At 48.7% G+C, this 23,614-nt stretch overlaps 10 protein-coding genes across 10 annotated transcripts; 5 read left to right on the forward strand and 5 right to left on the reverse strand.

The window, feature by feature from the left end:
* Positions 1-146: 146 nt before the first annotated feature.
* Positions 147-1,154, forward strand: FSUBG_12785 (Cut9-interacting scn1; the record flags this gene model as incomplete). The annotated part of the gene is made up of 1 exon (XM_036677607.1): positions 147-1,154. One exon carries the CDS (start codon positions 147-149, stop codon positions 1,152-1,154), a length of 1,008 nt encoding a protein of 335 aa, XP_036531744.1.
* Positions 1,155-1,378: 224 nt separating this feature from the next.
* FSUBG_12786 (uncharacterized protein) lies at positions 1,379-2,722 on the reverse strand (the record flags this gene model as incomplete). The annotated part of the gene is made up of 1 exon (XM_036677608.1): positions 1,379-2,722. The coding sequence occupies one exon, from the start codon at positions 2,720-2,722 to the stop codon at positions 1,379-1,381; it is 1,344 nt and encodes a 447-aa protein (XP_036531745.1).
* Positions 2,723-3,493: 771 nt separating this feature from the next.
* Positions 3,494-6,837, reverse strand: FSUBG_12787 (beta-galactosidase; the record flags this gene model as incomplete). The annotated part of the gene is made up of 8 exons (XM_036677609.1): positions 3,494-4,830; positions 4,876-5,467; positions 5,520-5,588; positions 5,640-5,774; positions 5,822-5,917; positions 5,965-5,997; positions 6,044-6,290; positions 6,338-6,837. The coding sequence occupies 8 exons, from the start codon at positions 6,835-6,837 to the stop codon at positions 3,494-3,496; spliced, it is 3,009 nt and encodes a 1,002-aa protein (XP_036531746.1).
* A 573-nt stretch (positions 6,838-7,410) lies between these two features.
* FSUBG_12788 (endo-1 4-beta-xylanase) lies at positions 7,411-8,670 on the reverse strand (the record flags this gene model as incomplete). The annotated part of the gene is made up of 1 exon (XM_036677610.1): positions 7,411-8,670. One exon carries the CDS (start codon positions 8,668-8,670, stop codon positions 7,411-7,413), a length of 1,260 nt encoding a protein of 419 aa, XP_036531747.1.
* An 810-nt stretch (positions 8,671-9,480) lies between these two features.
* Positions 9,481-11,577, reverse strand: FSUBG_12789 (class I alpha-mannosidase 1B; the record flags this gene model as incomplete). Its single annotated transcript, XM_036677611.1, has 5 exons — positions 9,481-9,493; positions 9,841-10,384; positions 10,437-11,027; positions 11,080-11,261; positions 11,312-11,577. 5 exons carry the CDS (start codon positions 11,575-11,577, stop codon positions 9,481-9,483), a joined length of 1,596 nt encoding a protein of 531 aa, XP_036531748.1.
* Positions 11,578-12,184: 607 nt separating this feature from the next.
* On the forward strand, positions 12,185-13,009 carry FSUBG_12790 (uncharacterized protein; the record flags this gene model as incomplete). Its single annotated transcript, XM_036677613.1, has 2 exons — positions 12,185-12,591; positions 12,640-13,009. The coding sequence occupies 2 exons, from the start codon at positions 12,185-12,187 to the stop codon at positions 13,007-13,009; spliced, it is 777 nt and encodes a 258-aa protein (XP_036531749.1).
* Positions 13,010-13,411: 402 nt separating this feature from the next.
* On the reverse strand, positions 13,412-14,490 carry FSUBG_12791 (pectate lyase plyB; the record flags this gene model as incomplete). The annotated part of the gene is made up of 3 exons (XM_036677614.1): positions 13,412-13,837; positions 13,893-14,137; positions 14,187-14,490. 3 exons carry the CDS (start codon positions 14,488-14,490, stop codon positions 13,412-13,414), a joined length of 975 nt encoding a protein of 324 aa, XP_036531750.1.
* Positions 14,491-17,138: 2,648 nt separating this feature from the next.
* FSUBG_12792 (pectate lyase) lies at positions 17,139-18,200 on the forward strand (the record flags this gene model as incomplete). Its single annotated transcript, XM_036677615.1, has 4 exons — positions 17,139-17,541; positions 17,589-17,686; positions 17,733-17,894; positions 17,943-18,200. 4 exons carry the CDS (start codon positions 17,139-17,141, stop codon positions 18,198-18,200), a joined length of 921 nt encoding a protein of 306 aa, XP_036531751.1.
* Positions 18,201-18,642: 442 nt separating this feature from the next.
* On the forward strand, positions 18,643-20,949 carry FSUBG_12793 (heterokaryon incompatibility protein; the record flags this gene model as incomplete). The annotated part of the gene is made up of 2 exons (XM_036677616.1): positions 18,643-19,039; positions 19,091-20,949. 2 exons carry the CDS (start codon positions 18,643-18,645, stop codon positions 20,947-20,949), a joined length of 2,256 nt encoding a protein of 751 aa, XP_036531752.1.
* A 770-nt stretch (positions 20,950-21,719) lies between these two features.
* Positions 21,720-23,489, forward strand: FSUBG_12794 (uncharacterized protein; the record flags this gene model as incomplete). The annotated part of the gene is made up of 1 exon (XM_036677617.1): positions 21,720-23,489. The coding sequence occupies one exon, from the start codon at positions 21,720-21,722 to the stop codon at positions 23,487-23,489; it is 1,770 nt and encodes a 589-aa protein (XP_036531753.1).
* Between the last annotated feature and the right edge of the window lie 125 nt (positions 23,490-23,614).

A 23,614-nucleotide genomic window follows, 5' to 3' on the forward strand; every position in this document is an offset into this window, starting at 1 on the left:
AACAAGACGCGGAACCAGAGCCATTGCCCGGTAACGCAGAGCCATTCCCGTGGCATATCGGGGTTTTTGACGCTCACAATCACATCGGAGAGAGAGTTAATTCGGTCTCCGACTTGCCAAACATGAAATCCCGCGCTGTATCAATCATGGCAACGCGAACTCAAGACCAATCTCTGATCGCCTCAATCTCCAAATCTCACGGGGTCAAAGGTCCACTCTGTTTCTCAATAGACAAGACAACTGTGATCCCGGGATATGGGAGGCATCCGTGGTTCAGTCATGAACTATTTGATGATTCATTGGAGACTCCGACATACATACCCTCGGAGGATATGGAGGCCGCGAAAGAGCAACACTACAAGGCTGTTCTCTCACCGGCTCACACGGATCCAGCTTTCTGGCGCGATCTCCCAGTACCGATAGCATTGTCTGCTTTCATCGCTGAGACTAGATCACGATTAATCGAAGACCGATACGCTATGGTCGGAGAGATTGGGCTTGATAAACCATTCCGGTTGCCTGTGCAGTGGACGGATCCAAAGCCAGAGCCTGATCCCGATCGGACACCAGGAGGTCGTCAGAGGAGGCCACTCAGTCAACATCGTATCAACATCACTCATCAAAAGGCTGTGTTCATGGCGCATCTCAGACTCGCAGGGGAGCTTGCAAGACCCGTTAGTGTTCATGGGGTGCAAGTCCATGGAATTCTTTACGATACTTTGACAGAGTGCTGGAGGGGACATGAACTTCGCAGTCGGCGTTCGAGGGAAAAAGAGAGGAAAGAGGGAAAAGCTGAACAACAACCGGGAGAAACTTCCAAACCCTACCCTCCACGAATCTGTCTTCACTCATTCAGCGGTAGATCCGACGCTGTCAGGCAATATCTGAAGCCATCTATCCCAGCCAAGATCTTCTTCTCATTCTCAAAGACCAACAACCTGCGGTCGGATGAAGAGAGGAAGAAGGCGGAAGATGCGATAAGGCTAGTGCCGGATAATCGGATACTGGTCGAGAGCGATCTCCATACGGCTGGTGAGAGGATGGACAGTGAGCTTGAGGAAATGTACCGTGTGATATGTGAAGTTAAGAGATGGGGATTGGAAGAAGGGGTTGGGAAGATTGCTGAAAATTATCGGGAGTTCATTTTCGGTTGAGAAGGGGCCATCCACGTCATAGGTCCGTAAATAATGTGCCTGCAGTCTTATCGAAAGTCCGGGGAGGGACAATTGCATGAAAAAAAGTCAATTGGGAATTATGAAAGTTCTAAAGTCCAGCTTGACCTGCAAGTCCCGCCAGGAAAGTCTATGCCATCGAATCCACGACGCACCAGTACCAAAGGAACGAAACAAAAGAATAGACATACGACACAATCCTAATCTCAGTTCTTGACTTCTACCGTCTGGCTCTTCTTCTCCTGGTTCAGATATGTTCCCAAAACTTCAATCAGAAACCTCTCACGGTGCACCAAGTGTCTTGGACCCTGTTTCTTCAAGAATCGCAATGCTGCTGCCGCAATGAGAGGGTGATGTTCTTCTGATAAATCCAGAATGCTAGCAACACTGACTTGCACTCGAAGCTCCTGCGCCTTGACGAATAAGTGGCCAATCTTCTTGTTGGCTACTAATCGCAGAGTAAGCTGTTCAAAGAGGTCGTGCTTCACAAACAACTCCAATACATCCTGCAGCGTGACCTCATCTCCAAAGATCTGATCAAGGTCGACGCCAGCGCCGTCCTGAATTGTTTGTCGCAGTTGAGAAGTCGACTCGAGCGCCTCAACGATGTTATCAGTGGTCAGCGGCGGTATAGCAGATATGCAAGGTCGATCATATCCAACTCTGTGTCGCCACCAAACGTTGCAAAAGATCGAAGTGATAATGACAGGAATGAGGATACAATAACCCCACCACCTCTCAGCCGTGATCATTGAACCAACTCCGCCAAGAACATTCGCGATGCCGTTGAGGATGAAAAACAGCTGAACGTTGAAACATCTCTGCTTCAACAACGGAAGTGATTGTGAACCTTGGAGTTCTTTTTTCGCGATCGAGACGTGAGATTGCATCTTAGAGACAACCATTGAAGCCCAAATCGCACTGATGAGACCGAATAGCGCGATGGGTGCGTTACCGAGATATCCGGACAGGATGTTACTAGCATGCCAAACCTTTCGGTTCGCACCACCAATAGCCATGTATGTACCAATGCTGATCAACATCGCACCGCCTCCCATCAACAAGTCCATCGCCCATCGATTAATAACCTCAATTCGTAATTCCCTCGTCGTAATCTCGATAAAAACATCAAGACCCCTCGACTCCGCTCCAACAGGCAGATTCTCCTTCTCCGTCTCGAGATATTGTTTCTGCTGTCGCAAGAACTTGATGTTTCTCCAAGCCTTTCTTGAGTCGAAGAATGCGCAGATCGAGAGGACGAAGGCAGATGTTCCGCCGATGGCCATGAAGACGATGGCATAGACGGGGACAGGAACGTCGTTCCATACGTTGGCGGCAAAGTCGCCTGCGTTGGCGAGTTCGAGAAAACCGACGGCGGCGAAGAGATTGTTTCGCAGGCGGTTGTCGTCGATGCAAGACCATTGCGAGCGCTTCTTTGCGAGGGTGACTGAGTCGGGGCCTGGGACGGATAGCTCGGTTGGGGGGAGGGCATGAGGCAGGGCTGCCTTTGGAGCAGTATCGTACTGCTTCATCATGATCGGGGCGTCCATCGCGAAAAGTATAGGAAAGACTCTTCTTCCGTTAATTGACTTCGCATAGTGACTTGCGTGGGAACTTACGAATGAAGCTTGAGAAGCTGGTTATAAACAGAGCACGGAAGTATCACATGGAAAGCCAAGACGCGAAAGAAACGAAGAACATATCATTACACCGGTGAGTCACTCGAACTTATCCCTTGGCAGTAGAACAAGAGATATTAAAAGGGAGAAAAAACAAAGAAAGAAAGAAAGTGGCTTCTTAGTTTAGGAGACGTTACGTACGTAGAGTGACAGATGCTCGGGCCCTCCGACCGCTTAGTCGGTGCCGGGCTCCACTTTGAGGGCCGCTGCAGCCGAAGCTTGGGGTATCCACGATTCGATCATCCCGCGAGGCGCAGCAACCCTGTTCACTGTAGGATAGCCCTATAATGACATTCAAAGATGGATCTGATATATAAAAGACATGATATTGACAAAATGCTATCTACTGGACTTGTTAAGATATCGTTGAGAGTAGAAATGGGCGAAGAAACAGAGCATCACATGGAACTCATCACTTGGCACAGTGGAGATCACGGCATCTCCAAGCCGAAGGCCACGCAAGCCTTGGCGAATTTCCTTGACAGCAAGGCACGCAAATCACTCCCGTCTCCAAGGGGAATAGAGCAGCCTCAATTGGTCCACGGATGATACCGTAGGGCCGAACCAACCACTAGACACCAGACTAAATATAGCAAAACCTTAAACGGCGCCACCAATTGAAAAGAAACGTTGCACCCTTCACTAATAAGCATCTTGGCGTTTAGAATACTTCGGCCCTTCGACCACCTTCACAGGCTTTCGACCGGTCTGGACAGGCACACCAGCTGTTAGACTCAGCCCATCGACGTTGGCGCTCTTTTCTAACGCCCAGAGCGCGATGCCGATCCAGTTATCACCCTTGTAGTTGAAAATTCCTTCAGGCACGGGGAACGTTGTCTGCGGTCCTACGTTGGCGACGTATTTTCCGTACTGGAAACCGTTTACGTAAAGGATAGCGCGGTAGGCTCCTGTGCTGGAAGTGTTGTTCTTGAAGGTGAACGATAGAGGAATATCGTGTGTTGAAGAGGGAAGGTCGAGGGGCAGTTTGGCCGTGAAGAATGAAACGCCGGGTTTGGAAAGGCCTTTGAAGGGGGAGCCGGGCTTGAAAGATGTTAGTGGAGGTGATGGGAGATGATAGCCTTGGCGCTCGAAGAAAAAGCCGCCTTCGTTGAGAGGACCACGGAACTTGTCCTTGTAATTCTCCCCGCCGAAATTACCCGTGATTTTCCACTTGGACACCTTTGTCTCCTTTCCAGAGTCTGAAGTAATGTGCCAGTCGAGAATTCCACGGGGTTGCTTTGTCTCATCGGCGCCGGGGACCCAGTTTCCATTGAGCCCCATGTTATCTACGATGACTGTAATCACATGCTTCTTGCCCTTTGAGGTCTTGGGGAGTTTGTAGGTTGATGTGTCGTTGTTGTTGTTGCCTCCGCCTGTGACGGATCCGACGAACTTGTCGTCGAGCCAGACGGAGCTGCCGTAAGCGCGACCACCGAATGTCCAGAGTTTCAACTTTGATTCGGATCCAGATGCTGTGAAGTGGCCTCGGAAGATTAGGGCACCAGCGTTAAAGCCGTAGTCGCCAGAGTAGAGAGAAACAGAGTTGTTGAGAGGCCACTTTGAGTTGAACGTCTTTTTGATATCAGCGGTGCGCCACTTGGCATCGTCGTAGTCCTTCTTCACTTCAGGGAGGCCGTCGACATAGTGCCAATCCAACGACTTGAGGTCAGGGACTTTGACCGAGGGAAGCTTGATGTCTGGGTTGACCAGCCAATTACCAAGTTTGGACTTTGTGAACGTCGTGTCCTTGCCGTTGATGGCCAAGCGAGAAGTTCCTTTTGGTGCACCGATGATCTCAACTGACGTAGTGATGTTGAAGTCGGCTTGGACAGAGAGCTTGGAGCCTTGGACGGCAACAGATCGAACAAGGTATGGACCGTTGATGATGACGGCGTCGGGGTTCATTACGGAGGATCCATACTCTCCACTCTTCTTACTTGGCAGAGTAGGCACCCAATACTTGTACGCAGCATTGCGATCTAAACATGTCAGCAAAGCCATCAAAGACCCATGCAAAGACTTACCCAACAGGTAGATGTGAAGAGACCCAGCCTGCACAACACGACGCTTCGTGCTAGTTTTAAACTGAAACACCCCAGCGCCCTTCTTCTTCTCAATTTTCATACCATCACCCTCAACAACCTTCAACTTCTCTTGTCCCTTGACCGCGACCTCATGAACTTCATCCGCACCACCATAAAGCACAAGAACAGTCTTATCCCCAAAGACCTTCCACGTAAACACCTCAGCAGTACTATACAGCAATTCAAACTTGCCAACAGGATAGTCTACAACGTGGATCTTCGAATCTCGTCTATGCAGCGACAAAGACCCGCCAAGTTGAGGAATAGTCAAAGTTCCAGCGGAGGTCTTGACCTTGAGTTTATAAGATGCTGAGTCGGTGGTTCGATAGTCTGCGTGTCGGACGACGTAGAATGCATCAAATTTCTTGGTGTTAAGCGCTGTAACGGCGATGTTTGTGTTGTCGGTGTACTTTGAGGTTGTGAAGTTGCTTGCTTCTGCGATGGCGTAGTTTGGTGAGACGCGGAGGAATTGGCCCTGGAGCTTTATCTCGGAGTATTTCTCGCGGGTTATTGTTAGGTCTTCTTTTATTGCCTACAGATATGCTGATAAGTTTCCCGTGCATTGTTTGTGGCGAGTTACTCACTGCTCCATAATCGTAAGAGGTATAGCCATCAGAGTGGCCAAGATTACCCCAGTTCGTGCCACCCCAAGTCTATACTGTTAGTCAAGGCCGCAGCCTACTTGATAAGTGGTTATGACGTACCATGTAGATATTGAAGATAGTGACACCAGCAGCAAGGTTGTTCCTGTAAAAGACACGAGCGAATTCGTGGTTGGTGAGTTCGTAACAATTGCTGAAGCCGTAGCCACCTGGTGGATCAAAGGCTCCGCCTTGGAACTACAAACTGTCAATCGCCATCTATCCGCGACGGTACACTTACTCACCTCAACGATTGAGTACGGTGTGTTAGGGCTGATCTTCTCATGCTCGGCATGCCACGTCGTCGGAAGACCATCCTTGGGCCAGTTGTACGGGTTTGACTATATTTGGTCAGCGCCGTCAGTATCGCCGAGGCGGGAAGACTCACGCAGTCAAATCCAACAGGATATCCATCGTGTCCCTGTCGATGTTAGCACATATTAATGTAAATCCCAGCGCAAACTTACATAAATGTCGACGGCGCCAGGCCCCGTTCCAGGAGCTCCGGTACCTCCTGGCCAAGCATCATTGTTGATAAGAGGCACAACAACCCCAGCCTTGCGAACCTGGTCATTGACGTATTTCAAGTAATCATGGTTGGGGAAGGGCGTTCCCTGCGCAGCACTGTACTCATTCTCCGGTTGGTACAGAATAACCGGCCCACCATTGGTGATTTGAGCTTTTGCGATGATCTTGGCGACGTGGGCTACATAACTGGACAAGGTAAGTACTAAACGGCCATTGGATTTCTGACCACTCACTTGTCTGTCGCCTCCAAATAGTCCGTGGCATTCGTCCTCAAAAGCCCCTTCACCCTCTGCAACCATCCCGGGAATCCACCCCCGGAAACCTCAGCATTGATATACGGCCCCGGTCTCGCAAGGAGATAAATCCCCGCCTCATGCGCCGCATCAATAAACGGCTGCAAATCCAACGCACCTTCAGATCTAAACTCTCCAGGTTTACCTTCAAGAAGTGCCCAGTCAACATAGAACGAAACCATGTTGAACCCCATCGCTTTGACCTTTTGGAAGAGATCTGGGTACAGAGATGCGACGGGAAGACGGAACGGGTGGATTTCCGCGGAGAAGATTGTTACGCGTTCGCCATGGATGAAGAGGGAGTGTTCGTCGAATGTTACTATGTCTTGGAGAAGGGCTCGGGAGTCGAGAATGTTGGATGGACGGGTGCCGCGAGGGAGAACATTTTGGGCATGAGTGCTAGCCGCAAGAGCTGCGAGAAAGAAGTTTGACAACTTCATACTTGCTGCATACCCTTTCAATGCTTCACGATAATCTCTGTAGAGCCCAACATCTTATATATGAAACAGACTGCAGATCTGCCCATAACGGATGCCCTCCCGAATATGCCGAAATGCATCAACACCTGCACTCCGTATTGGTGGAGAACTATTAGTTCCGCGTGAAATGCCGTCATGATCCTCGAGATGCCAGGGTCTTTCCACGAGAGTTTGTAATTTATCCATAGTGATGGCGAGTTGCATAATTGAGGGGTTTGCAGGTTAATTGAGTGCTGTGATTGGAGCTCTTACAGTTATATGCGGGAGCCTTGGCATGTGCCATTTACCCCATGAATTACTACGTATGATACAGGGTCATTAATGAGGGGTATCATGATGCCATTGGGATGATCATCGGATGGTTCCTTTGCTTCCGTGGATTAAGTAGTTAGCGCTGGGTGGATGATCAAGGGTTGCAAAATGCTGCACATCGGGGAAGCCGGTCCGCAAAATCAGTTAGACTCATATGAGCTATAATCGAAAACGGCATTGATTGTCTTTCTACCTTTTCATTCCCACTCAGCTATCATTTAATCAAGCACCAAAAGCACTCATCAACTTTTCATGCTCCTTCTTAGTAATAGGAATGACCGTTCCATGTCTCGGGCTCGTAGGAAGCTTATAGCTCGCCGAAACCTTCCAACTCGGCTTATCCAAATCGCTAGTCTCAAGAGGAACATAGCCCTTGCCACCGTACTCATCCACAAAAAGGTAAAACTTCTCGCCATTAGCATCACCGGCGTTACCTTTGAAGGCAGTAGGGCCCTCAACAGCTTGAAGACCAGCATTCTTGCCAATGCATGTAGCTTGAAGGGTCCATCCGTCGACGGGGGCAAGCAGGTTGGAAGACTTCTCTTGGATGATGTCTGTGCAGCCACTCGCCGATGCTTCGTCCTTAGTAAAGCGGTAGAATGAATTACCAGACTTGAGGACAGTGGTGTCGATGCGAGAGGTCTTGCTGTCCTGCCAGATCTCGGCCTTGGAGAAGGTGACGAAGTCGCGGGTCAGAGAATAGAGCATGCGATGATAAGAGTTGTCTGAGTGATCAGCTGTGTTGTACAGCGAAGATGCCCAGAAGACAACGTATGAGTTCTTCTCATCGTCCCAGAACGCCTCAGGCGCCCAGGTATTCCCAGCGTTGTCGGGAGAAACCTTGACGTGTCGCTGCGCAGACCACGTTACAAGATCATCAGACTCCCAGATCTCAAGGTACAAGCTCCCCTTGCGGACTGAATCGCCCCAAGATGTTCCACTGCCAATCGACAAATCCGTCGCGACCATGAAAAACTTATCCCCCTCAACAGATCGAATAACGAAAGGATCTCTCAGCCCCTTGGTACCCAGATTTGACGTAATAACCGGCTTTCCGCCATTAAGCTCCTGCCAATCCAACGCATTGTTCCCTTTACTAGCAGCAAAGTAGATCTTCTCCCCCTCCTTTGTATTACCCGTAAAGTACGCAAACGCATACGCCTCGTAGGGATCTTGCTGAACGGCGTGACGAACAGAAGCGTTGAACTCGCGCTCGTGCAGCTGGCCGTCTACTTCGAGGGACGCGACGAGAAGAACGTCGGAGGTGGTGGGTTGACGCTTTACGAGACCATCGTGGCTGATGATGGAGGGATCGCTGCTGCGCCAGGTGATGGGGTGGCCGTTTGAGGTGGAGGGGAGGGTGATGTGGCTGCGGATGTCTTCGAGGTTGCGGACGTTGAGGGAGGAGAGGGCTTCGTGGGAATGGATGCCTGTGGCGAGGGAGAGGAGGGCTAGGGAGAGGGACTGAAGACGGGGTAACATGGTGAAGAATTTCAATGGCGTTGGCGTAGAGATGAGAGAGCTGTTGGTGATGTCTACTGAGATCAATGGTCGCGATACTCGCGTCCTTTATATACACTGCATATCTTTCCAAATTGAACAACCTTGGCTCCCTCACGATCTCCACCCAATTTCCTCAATTGCCTCAATTAGTCCACGCACCTCTCATCAATCATTCCCATTCTGTCGCTTGGCAAGTCATTTACTTTTTTTTTCGACGTCATTCGGTAGTTATTACCCCGGATCGTCCATTTCCATCCCTTCTGGGGTGGCAAGCCGACCCCTGCAGATGTTTCGTTACACGCACCGGCCCAAACTATGAATTTAGGTTCTGTACTCCGCCCTTTTCCCCCAAACGCGCTGTGCTTTTATTTGCGCGCAAAAGTTGTGGTGGATAAAAGACTATTTGGAAGCATCATGTGCGCTGGTGATCATTACTGGATAAGTAAGGTGGTTGATTCTTTTTTGGCGGGTTGGTTGGGGACCTCGGGAGTTGAGAGGTTTACCCCAGATGCGCCATGTGTAATGCTGGGGATGGGCTAGGGTTTTGTGTACGTATGCATAGCGATATGCATAATTGATGGGTGTGATGGCGCCTGAGGATTTTGCACTTGTGTAGAATGTTGACTCGAGTAGCGTTACACTCAACTGGCGCGCATATTCTATCCTGCTTAAGTGAAAGACAGCTATGCGAGCGAAAAAGGACCTACCACGCTTCAAAAACTCGTGACACTTGATTTAATATTCCAAAGCAATTCTTTTGACGGTGGACTTTAGCTTCAACATGACGGCCTACTGGACAACGCTAGAGGTAATTGTAGGGTAAGTCAGATTAACAACGAAGGGCTCGACTTATCTCCATGAGATAGCCCTGTTGCTTTAAGACAATCTCTCTGCTTCACAAGATACACCGGACCTTCAGAGAGACACCAAAAGGTGTCTTACCAATACTCAGTTCCTTTATCATTGACGTAATCGACAAGCTCTGTCGATCGGAACAGTTTTAATTTCCGTGCCACCAACAAGGCCAAGCAGTTTAGCCGTTTGGCCACGATCCGATGTGAATGTCCAGTTTCTATTTCATTCCTCTCCTAAGAATCAAATTACTTCCCTCGTATAAGTAGCGGATGAGCCTCCGTATTAAGCACATACTTCATCTTCCCATCACTCCTAACCTGCAGCTCCGAGTCCTCCGCAAACATCAAATACAAATACTTCAACGTCTCCGCCAGCCAAAAACTCTCCATCTTGTCAACAAACTTCCTCGTTTTATCATCCTTCGTCTTCATAACACTCTTCAAGCCTGTATATCCCCCTTCAACCTTACACATTCGATTCAATGCCTCAAATGCCTCCCATGCCCAGTCTTGGTACTTGCGATCTCCAGTGGCGCGGTAGGCGTAGTACAGACTTTCGATGGTTTCGGGCCGGAGGATATACTCGGCGTTGGTATGATAGTATCCGCTCTTCTCGTAGAAGGATTGCCATTTTGGAGCGGGGAGACGTTTGGCTGATGCTTTTGCCAGAGGCTGACGGCCGTCGTCGACCCAGCGGAAGAGTTCGGGACCGATACCGCTTGGGCTTTGACGATAAACTTCATAGTATGATTCTGAGAGTTTTACGCCAAAGTCAACGAAGGTTTGGTTCTGTAGAAGAAGCCCACCCAAAATCAGCGAGCCGCCGCAAACACTTGCCACTGTTGAGGTTAGCATATCTTTACAATCAACTTAGTGATGTAAGTGACTTACAGTGACTAGAGATTGGGATCATGGTATCTCCGCGCATCTCTCCCAGGAACGTTAGATCAGGCCTCGTCGATGGTGAAGAAGCCAGATACAGCATCGACGACTCAGCCGCCTTGATCCAGCTCTCCCCATACTCCGCAAAAGCAACCGGGTCGTATGCATACATCTTGATCAGATACTCATAGTAGCTATCCGAGCCACCGCCCCAACCGGCTTGGTAATCTCCAAAATAACCATCCTTGAGTTTGACGTAGGTCCCAATCAGACCTGGAAGTGTGAAAGACTGCTTCGTCTTGGGATGGATCAAATGATCCTGGGCTCTCTGCGCAAGCTTCGCGTAGGTCTGGTTACCAGTCAAATCACTTAATCGAGTCCATTCGAGAACCAGTGTGCCGAAGCAAGTGATGGAGTTGTCAATGTTGCCGAAGCGGCGGAGCTGAGGATTGAAAATAATCTCATCATCGGGAATGCCAGAAGGTGTATCGAAGGCGATGCTGAGTCTGTCTGCGAGAATAATAGCTGTTTTAAGCAAGTTGTTCTTTAGATAGATGTCCGTGGCGAGGTGCTTATATGATCCAGACAGCAGATCATAAGCTAGAGGCAAGGTCAGTGGAATAACTAAGTCGCCAGCTCTCTAGAAGCATACCAGATAAAAGACCTCCCAGATAGCGAATGGTCGTTTCAAAGAGAGATATAGGCTGATTAGGCACAATAGTCACAGTGAACTCTGTAAGCATGATCTGTCTGAGAATCTTATCCACGATCTCAGCGTCCTCCATGATAATGGCCGTACTCAGCCCATCAACGGCTGTCGCACCCCAACCATTTCTATCATAGTTCAGTAGTTTTCAAATACCAAGGATGGTTCGTGAACTTACCGATCATCCTCATAGGTCTCGCTGATAGGCAATAAAGTATCATGAGGCGCAGCAAATTGCTCATATTTATTCCACGAGAACCGAAATGCCTCGACAATTGCTGCGGCTCTTTGCGGGTCACCTTTGAGCTTAGCGGAGGCTTGATGTGAAGCTGCTTTTGGATGACCATTTCGCGAGGAACGTCCTGCGAAAAGAAGTGAAAACACGTGGTATGCGACGAATATGGCTCCCAGCCAAACGATTGCTTTCTGGACAGATCTCTGCATTTTGATCCACCGCCAGCCCAGAGCCAAGTATAAAAGGAGAAGAGAAGCAAAATGTAAGAAAAGAGGATAGCAAAGCGAAACGGAAATTGAATAACTCAATTGATCGCTAGACCTGTGTGGGCGTTGGCGGAAAAGCTGGAGATTTCCCCTGAATGAATCTTATCGGTTCTCGTTCTAATTTTCAGCTTAGGGGCTGATCCTTATCAAAGCCTCCGTCAGCGCCCTAAAATTGGTTAAGCGCCATGAGTAAGGCCTTTAGCGCTGAGCTGTCCCCTGGACATTTATTGGAACTATCGATTTTAGCTGACCACCTGCAGCAAATTACAGCTGGACCACCAGGCTCTTAAGATATTTCTGGCTAGAGTCGCGAAACTATTGTTTCGTCTGCAAGGTACCCTTCACCAAAATGTTTACTTTGCTGGCAGAAATATTGTCTTGGCAGGTAATGTTCCTCACGTCATGTGGGAGGCCGGAGCTAAAGCTCAGTCCGGTCCAATTCTTAAAATGTAGTCTCCTTTTCCAGAAGAATCTTCTTCCTTTCTCCAACGTTTGCCGTTCATTCACTCGTTTATACTACAACGCTACATTACTCTCGTTGATATCCAGGATGCGTTGGATCTCTATCGCCGCCATTCTCGGCGTTGCGCTGCTCCCTGCTAGCGCTCGTCCGCTGTGCCGTCCCGATCGATCGACTACGACTGGTCTGCCCTCCGCGACGGCGACTACCAGCCTTGAGACTTTGAGCACTGACTCTGCGACTGCTACTGAGACCTCGGCGATTGAGACTACGGTTACTACCTTCACTGAATCGGAGACTGCTACTGCGACTACTGGCTTCACCACTGTTACCTCTGCGGTCACCAGCGAAGCTGCGACTACGACTTCTGAAGCTCCTGAAGCCACGAACTACATCCAGAACGGTGGCTTTGAGGATAGCCCCAACACCGACTGGAGTGTTCGAACCAGCGATATCAAGGGCGACTCTAGACGAGCTCGCTCCGGCAACAAATACGTGTAAGTCTTCCCGATAACCGCTTCCAGACCATCGCTAACAGCAAACAGCCAATACGATGTCGATGATTCCGTAGCCATGGGCGGCAATCAACTGAACCAAACCGTCAACGGTCTCGATACCGAGCGCCTCTACCGTCTCACTGCCTACGCCACTGTCTTCGATACTCCAGCGCCTGTCAAGGAACAAAGCACCATCTGCGTCATCGAAGCTCTGCAGGAGAGTTCGTCGATAGCTCAGTGGCGCCTCGATTTTACGAATCTGGGTACATATCAGTCCTATTCCGTGGACTTCACGCCTTCTGATGAGGACGTTACCGTTACGATGAGGCTTCGGTGCAGTGATGGAAAGAAAGTTACTTTGTCGGTTGGTTTGGACGATGTTTCGTTGTATGACATTGGTCCTAAGCTTGTTGGCTAAGCTACTGTTCGCTCTCATGAGTACGAAAAGACCCGAAGATCTCAATTATGGGAATTATCAAGGCAATCAAGTTCAACCCCGACATTGTGAAGGTAGGTTGTACAGGGGTCTTATCATGCTATCTATTCTTCTTCGGCATGGCCGAACCGATTTTACATGTAAACGGTCTTTAATCTCACATATTCCACCATCTTGGGTTGACCAGGAAATCTTATAAAGTTTGAAGCAGCTATGGGCCCTCGAGGCATGTGCATCGCTCGCAGTAGAGGTCGAAGATATTGTGAAGGAATGTCCATCATTCAGTTTGTTCTACGTACTTAGTATCTCCGCCTTCCAAGCCCATGAAATCCTGCTGATCTCCAAACGTCCCCATAGGCTACCTGCGCTCCCGTAAATCTCTTCTTACAGCTTCTGACCAGCAGTGCCAGGAATAGTAGAAGCAACCTTTCCAGATCCCAAAAGTGTAACCTTGTAAGGAAGCGAAGCAGAAGTAAGAGTACCCTTAGGAGCAGAGTTGACTGAACCACCAAGATCGACATCCTCAACAACAGCATAACCAGTCTCCTTGGAATCGGCAAAGAAGATAGCACGCTCAACGGAGTTGGCGAAAGAGGAGCTCTGGACGAGAACTTGAGCGCCCATGCGGGTGTTGACACCGGAGAGCAGAATGCCATCCCAATAGTTGTTGACGATGTGGACAGTAGCGAAGCGGATCAGGGGCGTGCGGCTGCTGACGTTCTTCCAGTAGTTGTTGGCGTAGGTGATGTGGAGCTTGCCCGTGTCCTCTGAGGCGTTGCTGTCGGAGTGGCCGATCAGAGAAGCCTTCCACTATGGTTAAGTGGTTAGTCACAGCATTAGTTCTGTTAGAGGGTATGGAACTCACGTGGTCGTGGAAGTAAGTGTTGGAGACGGTAATCCAGTCAGCACCGTGAGAGATGTCAAGAAGACCATCAAGGTCATCCTTTCCAAGACTCAAGTCACCAGAGAGATCGCAGTGATCGACCCAGACGTTGGTAGACTCATCGATACCAATAGCATCGCCGTTAGAAGCATCAACCTTGGCGATCTTGAGGTTTCGAAGAATAACGTTCTTCACGCGACGAACATAGAAGCCAACACCAGTGATGGCTGCCAGTCGTTAGTCTAGACCTCGACGAGTAAAAGGGAGCTGACTCACAGCTTCCAGCAGCACCAATGATAGTCTTGTCAGATGCAAGTCGAACCTTATCACTGCCTGTCAATTTGCCAGAGACAATGATGGTGAGAGGTTCAGTGCGCTTAGCAGCTTCGATGAGAGCAGCGACTGTGGTGACGGTGACTGTCGAGCCCTTGACACCGCCAGTGGTGCCGCCGTTCTGGGTGCAGTATCCAACGATGCAAGGCTCCGCAGCTTGGCGCTTGAGGAGGGCATCGCGGGTCTCAAGTGGAGAAGCGAGTGCCAAGGTGGCGAAGACAGTGGTGAGGGCTGAAGTGAACTTCATGATGCTTGTGATTGTAAGTCAGAGGTGATCACTTAAGAAAGCCAGAGCTTGATGGTTTCAATAATTTGGATACTATTACGGCGAAGTTTCACGGGTCTTTATAGGGGCCCCTCACTGTCATTAAAGTCCCAATACTACTATTCCTCATGGTAGCACGCAAGACACCAATCCCCAATTCAGCATTCGGACCCCGGAGTCTATGACTTCAATTTCCTTTTCTGGAGATGCCATCACGAGCCTCACGGCGTCTATTGGAGTAACAATGTACCTTCTGAGTATGAAACCTTGCATCATGAGAGTATGTGAAACATTCGAGTTCAGATGATGTTGCGTTCGGAAAAGATCGAATGTCATAAGTGGCTATCATTGGTGGAATTGGCTTGGAATAGATGCCGTGGTTGGTGGATGATCTGGAATTACCCCGGATTGTGACGATCTCTCGCCCACTGTCATTACCGCCGGTAGTGACTTGTCAATCTGGGGTAGCGACGAAAGGAAATTCTTGGCGGTCAAGAAATATCCCATTTGAACATTTCACGCATAAAGAATGCCGAGGTATGCTGAATAACTTACTCACGAACCCATTTCAGGTCTGAGTGTTTAAAACCGTTTGCCGAACACTTATAAGTAATGTTGAGAAAGTCTTCCCTAGCTCAACCTTAGAATGCAATCATGCATAGACTTCATCTTCGAAGCTCGATCATCAGACCAAAATCGTATATGCCCCAAAGTTTCGAACGCAGACTGCAGACTGTGGGGGCGCAAGGTCCCATCGGTGATCAAATCATGCCAGGGCTTTTTCCATCTGCACGGAAAAGGCAATTGAGAGACAAGTCCCCCAATAGTCAAGATGTTCCTCGAATCATGCCAAAGAGCAGTGAGGGACACTTCCCTGTGTACTGCTACATTAATTTACTGGCCCTTTGCGTATTTGGGGGTTGTTTTGCCTTTACATTCAAAAGGCAACCAATCCATCGCGGTCAGGAAAGAACTGTGCCGCTGCAACAATCACCCGAATTACCGAGAACGCAGTCTAGAGTCTGATAGCTACTGTAGCTGCCGGGAGATGACTCTCGATGCCATGGGAATTGATATGGAGCTGAAACCCAAAAGATCCATCAGACCCAAACCGATCAACTACTTAATCTCGTGGCAGATGCCAAGACAACCAGCTTCAAGATTTCCGACTCAGTAAAATTTCAGTTAATCATGCAAAATGAATATCCTAATGGTGAAATAATAGTTAGAGTATTGATAATTACTTAAGGAAGACTCACCTATGTGTAGGATTAAGGTTCTTATACCATATTCCTGCCTTGTCTACTATAACTCCAGAGTCCCTTCATACAGGCTCATCCTTCGGTTTGCCACTTGAGCCTCGTACCTAGAAACTAATCATAGGACATAGCTAGGTATTGAGATACTGGGGATCAGAGAAAGACTAGCCAAGTCCGTGACAGTGTCGTACATATATCAGACCAATACTAAGCTATCAAGGGGAAAGAAATCCAGACCAATCGGTTGAGAGCCTCTCCTGTCAATCTGTAGATCTACTCGTCGCGGAGGACCATGTGGAATGAGCTAATACCGAGGGTATCAGCCGAGGGAAGCCTAGCGAAGAAAAGACCGGATGGAGATGATGACCCATTGATGGCGGTCCTTAGGAAGCTGCCAATATTTGCATATATTAAGTTAAATACAATAACAAGGATCTATGCTTCAAGTTGGTGAAGCTACTATCTTGCGATGCCAAAGGAGGCCTCGCCTGAGTGCAATTAAGGAAGACAGCGGAAGCGTCTCACCCACAGCAGATGATCCTAAATTGTTTGATCGAATCGGCTCTTGTTCATTGTTCTCCAGACAGTGTGATAATTTGAATTAGCAGTATACAGTGAATTCGGAGGACATCCTTCCAAGTTTGGGGGTCAGCCCTAGTCCCGCATATGCAAGCCTTCTAAAGTGTTCGAGGGCCACGAGATCCCCCAAAAATGCTTAATCAGATCAGCCCAGACTGTGTAGCGCATATACCAGCCTAACATGAACTAAGAAGCGGGAGCGAAAATTATGGTTAATTATGCCCTACCTTGTTAGTAAGGCCCGTAATTGGCGGAATAGCTGATACCGGACGGAGGAATTCAAAACCACGAATCGCCTTCTTCCAGAGGGTTGATTAAGCTTACCCCGCGTCTTCCCTTCTCCCACAGATGGACCATGAATCTACCATACAAATGAAGCCTTCCAAGAAGCGTAAATAAACAACCCCGGATTTAACAGCATCTGCAAGAGATGCCAAGAAGAAGATCCCATGTTTGCTGCACGATGATTCATGGAAACATGTCCTTGGTGTCGAAAGACATGACATGTTAGTTTAGAGTCTTGGCACGCATTGAACCGAGCGAAGGACTAGGTTAATGTCTTCGGTTCCATGCAAAGCGGTGAAATGCTATTACAGGCACTAAAGCTGTTGGGTTCATGATGAAGAGCTTGATATATTATAGCATGGAATTCTTATTATCCATGTCAGCCAAAAACATATATAAGCAGCAACTTCATCCCAATATCTACCTACCTAGTCTCTTCGATACTTCTTGACTTTGTACTCTTGCCTTTGACCTTTACCAGGACTATCGTCGCATCTCGAATCCATCATGAAAGCCTCACTACTCCTGTCACTCCTCCCTGTCACCCACGCCGCTGTCATTGACACCCGTCAATCCAAGACAGGCGATGGCAAGCAAGGTGATACGGACGCCACCCAGGGAGATCTCAGCCAAAGGCCACCACCGCGCTTCCCCTTCCCTATCACCAAGTTCCCTGTTGCAAAGGAGACAGTTGTCCTCAAGAATGCCAAGTACATTATGCCTGGTGAGGTCTTTGATGGCAAGATGAAGCGCTACGAACGACCCGAGGGAAGCTGTAACGAACAAGCTGAAGGCACTGATGCTGATGCTGTCTTTAACCTGTTGCCTGGCTCTACCATCCGAAATGTTATCATCGGAAAGAACCAAGCTGAAGGTATTCATGCTTTGGGTGATGCCTGGGTTGAGAATGGTGAGCAGCCTCATTTTTACTTGACCGGCTTATACTGACTCGAGTAGTCTGGTGGGAGGACGTTTGCGAAGATGCTCTTACCTCAAAGGGCCTAAACACCCAGTTGAGGGTCATTGGCGGTGGAGCCCGCAGCGCAACAGATAAGGTATGCAAGAGCTTTAACGAGAAGGATCATTTCTAATCACTCGCAGATCTTTCAAGATAACTCGCTGGGTGGCAAGTATAACATCACCGGCTTCTACGCCGAGGGATTCGGAACATTCTACCAGTCTTGCGGAAACTGCCTCAACCAAGCCAAGCGCAACGCCACGATTCAGAACGTCATTGCCGTTGACGGTCTTAGAATGGGAATCGTAAGAAATCCCTCCATCACCAACCTTAGACTTTTCTAACAGTTCTAGATCAACCCCAACTTTGGCGACGAATTCCGTCTCAAGAACGCCCAGATCGACAATGTCACCAGTATCGTGGACAAGGAAATCGGCAACAATGTGCAGACAGTCCCATACTATATCGGAAACGGGCCTGATGAGAAGTATGCTTTGTATAATGAGACGAGGGATAACATTACAAAGTTCAAGGGCAAGATTACGAATGTGTATGAGCCTGAGGATCCTTATGAGTGGCTTGAGGAGTTCTGGCCTGAGGGTTTTAACTAAGCAATGCGAGAGTATATGAGGGATGCTAATTAATAAGCAGAGTTGAAATTATATTAGTAGAAATTAGTACTAATTAATCACGACATGTTTTCTTAAAGTAGTTTCACCACGTTGCTTACCACTATGGGAGGCCTGCATGTGCGGCTGATGCCTCGGTGCTGTTAGTGGTCACAACCGTCAGAAAATCCCTCATGACTAACCAACTGTTGTGTCTCTTTCAACCTGTTGCCACTGAGAGAGACTCGTGGCGCAACTTGGCACAGCCTGATTCTAATTATAGATCCAAGAGACGAAGCTGCGTAATTCGCAATATCAGGCTGGCGCTTAATACTCTTGACTAATCCTTCGTAGAAATAAGGACGGTCGAGTCTTTTTCTCCTCTTTACAACTTCACGTTCTCATACAAAGTTAAGCAGGCATAGGATATCGCTCTATCACCATTATGCCTTCGCGTCTGTGTATCTACTGCAATGACCTTGAGGTCAGACAAACCTTCGAGTCTCAGCATCACCGCGACCTTGCATCGCTCCAAGACTGCGCTGAAAGCATTTTCCAACCTTGCCCACTCTGTAAACTACTATGGGCCAATATCAAAGATCTTTGTCCGGCAAACCGCCTGCAGCATTTTCTGAAAAGTTGGAAATCCGATCCCAAGTTGCGTGGGGCCAAGTTGATGCTTGTATCAAAGCAGCAAAGGCATCCACCAAGTAACCACCCAGCATCGAGTAGGGTTATCTGGTTCAACGAAGCGTTTGTAAACGTGGTCATCAGAGGTCCTAATGTGGATGAAGACCTTGCAATGAGCTTCATTGCGCACTTGAATGTTTCGACGACATCAGGTCAGTTATAATGTAGCCAGTTTACTTTTGTGCAGTTTTAATCTAAAGTAGAATCGCTCGCCGCAAAGGAAATACGCGGAAGGACTCTCGAAAAGTCTTCAGAATCCCGAAAACGTGCCGAGACGGTAAACTTGACCAAAGCATGGATCAATAGGTGCAACAACTCTGACCATCGATGCTGTGGCAATGAGCGAAGGGACCTACCTTCGAGGGTGGTTGATATTGGAGAGAAAAAGCCAAAGCTTATTGAAACCCAGGGAAAGCGAGGTATTTATGTTGCACTGTCATATTCTTGGGGCGATGCAGGATCGCGAATGTTCAAGTTTAAGACAGATACTGAGGCCGCTTTCAAAAAGGGCGTTGCGTTATCTAAACTCGCCAAAACTCATCGCCAGGCTATCCAGGTCGCGCTCGAGCTTGGATATCGATATATCTGGATCGATGCGCTTTGTATCAGGCAAGACGACAACAAAGACTGGGCTGATCAGGCCTTGCTCGTACCAGAGATATACAACAACGCGGATCTCACTATCGTGGCGGGAGCAAGCCGTGATGCACGGGATGGATTTCTCGACATCGGATCCTCGCCTTTTGACGCAGCATGCCAAGTTCCATACCAATGCGCAAATGGAGACGGAAAAGCTAAATGCTGGCTTAATCTTCCACGGGATCGCAGCATCGGTCCTACAACCGCACGCGCATGGTGCTACCAAGAGTCACTGATGGCTAGACGAATGATCATCTACGGAGAACAACAACTTATCTTTCGTTGTCGTGAGCGTGAGGAATTCGAGGATGGCTCTTGTAACTTTGTTGGAGAAGCAGATGTCTGGTATAACGAACTATTCCCAGCTCTTAATGCTTCCAACCTGCCCCCGGTTCAAGAAGATCATAAGCCACGAAACCGTATTCAGCTAGACTCTTGTCCAGCGACTTATACTAGCCCTTCATTTGGTCAGGGACCGCGAGGGTTGGGACTTGCTGACACAACAGACCCAGTCCTTAAACGGTGGTATTCTGTCACAATGGAATACTCTACAAAGAGCTTTTATGATACCTCAGACAATCATGCTGCTCTCTCTGGTGTCGTTCGCCTGTTCAAACAAGCTCTTGTTAGCAGATTTGGCCGTGGGTCAGATAGGTACATGGCTGGACTATGGGAGAGTGATATGATATGCGGGTTACTCTGGAGAAGTCGTCGTATCGTCGAAGCCCACTTACCAGCACTCAAGGTTCCTGTGCATGACAGTAAAGTCATCAGAAAGGCCCCTTCTTGGTCATGGATGGCACTCGTCGGACCTATCAGCCAAGGAGCTGGCGCAAAAACAGATGAACTTGCCGGATTCGCAAGGTACGGAACACCATGTTGCAGACCAGGCAATCTGAAGCGAAACAGTTGGTGTCAGGACCCTGACGGATGGGAGTACAATATCGTCGAGCTCAAATACTTCCCAGATCCATATGAACTACAGGTCTACGGCTACATGCGCGAACTGCGGATTTCGCAATACAAAACCCAAGATCATCCCGACCATAGCGTGCGTTGCAAGCTTTATCCCCGAGATGCCTTGAACAAGCATACGTTTCGTTTGGAAGCCAGCGAGAGGCGGCCCTTAGTCATAGGTCGTGGAGATCCCGATTCGAACTGGTCGCTTATAGCAGCGACTGGGCTTTTCGACCAGCAGACCTCGAGCAATCCTCGGGAAATGTGGGCGCTTCGACTTACCTCTGAGGAGGGATTGCTTCTCAGGAAGCTTTATCCGGGTAAGATAATCTTTGAGAGGCTGGGGATTTTCTTCATTGAGAATCCGAAGGCCTTCTATCCGGACGATTTGAATCTGGTTACGGATCGGGGCCGATATCGTATACCAGAGGACAAGCTGCCAGTTAGCAGGGTGATAATTCACTAGCCTGTCACACCCAGTTCGGGCCAGCAGAGGAACATACACTAGGGCTTTTCTTTCCTTCTTTTTCTTCAAGCTTTGCCGTCGATTACCGACGGTAGAGTAAGTAGTAGATGCTCTGTCTTTGTGCCTGACGCAGGAGACCATGCGCGCTCCAGAAGTTGTCAACTCTTGGATGATAGTGTGGATAGTTAGTATGTTGCTTGATGTATATCTTCGATAGTATTATTCTGAGTTGATAGATCTGACAGCTGGGGTTTGCATTGCGCGCTTTACCTCGACTTTGTCAACGAGAACAATCCCTGATCGCTGCATGTGACCATTCACGTGTATTTCTGGCCGAAGGATCAATACCAATAACTAACAAAAGCCGGTAATGGCAGTAAGAAGAAATATGCGCCTTGCTCATGGATGGCTCGGACTTATTCCAGAAAAATGTACAGCCTCCAATACCCGCCAATCCTTTAGGCGCCCAGTAAGAGTGGCTGTGGCTATGCGCTGATGCGCAATGGCTAACTAATGGGACCACGCATGCATGTCAGATCGGCTCCAGCCTGACTAGAGTGTCTACGCCCAGCATAACTCCACGCTTACGACAGTTGCTTGGCTTCCCCACCGTTATTTAAGAAGCCTTACCCCTCCACTGATAAACATCCTCATTCCCCGCCCAATACTTAGCCAGCGGATATAATAATTCACTGGCTTTGGACCACTGACTAGAAACGCTTGAGAACACCGAGAACCTCATTTAAGGAAACTCCCCCCTCTCCGCAACCATGGCCGACCCTCTTTCCATTGTCGGTGGTGTCGCAGCAGGACTTCAGCTTGTTTCGGCGGCTGGAAAAGCTCTGCTAGCCACCATAAAACTATTACAAGACCTGCAGGAAGTCCCCGGTCAGCTGGCAGAGCTACTGCGAGAAGTGGATGACTCCATATCCAGGCTTTGTTACAGCTGCAGGGGGGGCTCGCAAGCCTTTGGGAATCTAGATCCTGCCCAGGAAAAACGTCTCGTTAGCATAGCAGATTCCCTGCACCCAGTATTGCAAGAAATCCACAGCATGATAACACCGTTGTTCTCCGATAGAAAGGGCAAGAGAAAGGCGATGAGCCAACTCTGGAACTCCATCATCTCGCTCAAGGTCGAGAAGGAACTTTCACAAAAGTTAGAGAGGCTAAATAGGCTCAACATTGAGATGGTTCGGGAACTAGGTGTTGTTGGACTTGAAGTCCAATTAGCCACCAACGAGCTCGTAACAGCTACCAATACCACTTCAGTACAGGGCTTCTCTAGCCTTGAGACGCAAATGGATTCTTTACGAAGAGACTTCAAGACTTTCACTATATCGATGCAAGAAGCCCATACAATCTCACTGGAAACATCATCTCTCAAGGACCGCGCCGTGAAGGCGGAGCAAGCAGAACGGATTGGGGAACGCGGCTGGGAAATTGTCAACAGATCATCAACAAGTCTTTCGGGGACAACGATAAGCTCACAGCAGGTGGAGGAAAAGAGGCTATCCGATGAAAGGGCCGAGCAGATGCGCCGTTACCTCGGAGCCTCCAATGCTGTAGGACCAAGTTTACTAAGTCGCAGTCATCGTCCAAGCTCCGACCTTGAGTCTGTTCTTTTCAGCATAAGGACATTCTACACAACAGGGAACTTTGATCCGTCGGCACCAGTACAAAAGGTACAATTCTGGCAAGACACCGACCTCGCAATCTACCTTATGAAAATCGCAAAGGGTGATGCGCGTGGTTCAAGTCAGAGTCAGACCCGAGGGTTTCGAGTCTTGAAAAATTCAACAGCCGGTTCTCCGGCAATATTTCACGAGGGTACCGCGACCATCATGATCGAGTTGCTCAGCACCCTCTCTCCTGTCAATACTACGACATGCCCTTTTGTACGAGATGCTGTTCTTACATATATCAACGAGCTTGCGCGCACTCAATTACATCCTCAACACCCCATCTCTTTGGTCATAGCCACGCTCAGGAAAGACAAAGGCGACAAAAACGTCTCTTTGCGTGCACTGACATCAGTGGTCGATCGCTTACGGGCGACACTTGGTCCTGCGCACGAACTCACCCAACTCGCCACATCAAGGCTCTGCGCCCTTCTTCGCCGGAGTGGGGAGTACGATGAATCTCTACGGGTAGCCAACGAAGGAGTCCGTGCCCTTCGTAATCTTTTAGGTCCCAACTCGCTACAGGAACGCAAGCTGTCAAGGCATATTGAGCATGTATACATCGACCAAGAGGATTGGCCAGCCGCTCTGAGCGTTTGTCTTGATATAGTCGGGCAGCAGCACCTTGAAACTCCAGACCCAGACCCGATGTTCCATGACGACTGCGCGGTGTATACCATGGAGGATATTGCAAAGATATGCGAGTGCGCTGGGAACCTAGCTCTAGCGGTGGCATGGCTTGCTCAGGCCAAGGTTGCGAGTGTAATGGCCTGGGGAGAGGTTGATGAGACAGGTTATATACAGGATAAGTTGGACGAGCTGGTAATGCAGATGGGTCTGATAAAGGATAATAAGATTTAAAATTAAAATTAATACTAATAGCTTTTAGTATAAGATTATATATATAAGTATACTAGCTATTAATATAAAGTTATTAGTACCTTTTAATTACTTTAATAATTATATTTTTTTTAAGTCTATAAGTT

This window comes from Fusarium subglutinans (genome assembly GCF_013396075.1).
Source record: "Fusarium subglutinans strain NRRL 66333 chromosome Unknown NRRL66333_c0000290, whole genome shotgun sequence".
In the NCBI taxonomy this organism is placed as follows: domain Eukaryota; kingdom Fungi; phylum Ascomycota; class Sordariomycetes; order Hypocreales; family Nectriaceae; genus Fusarium; species Fusarium subglutinans.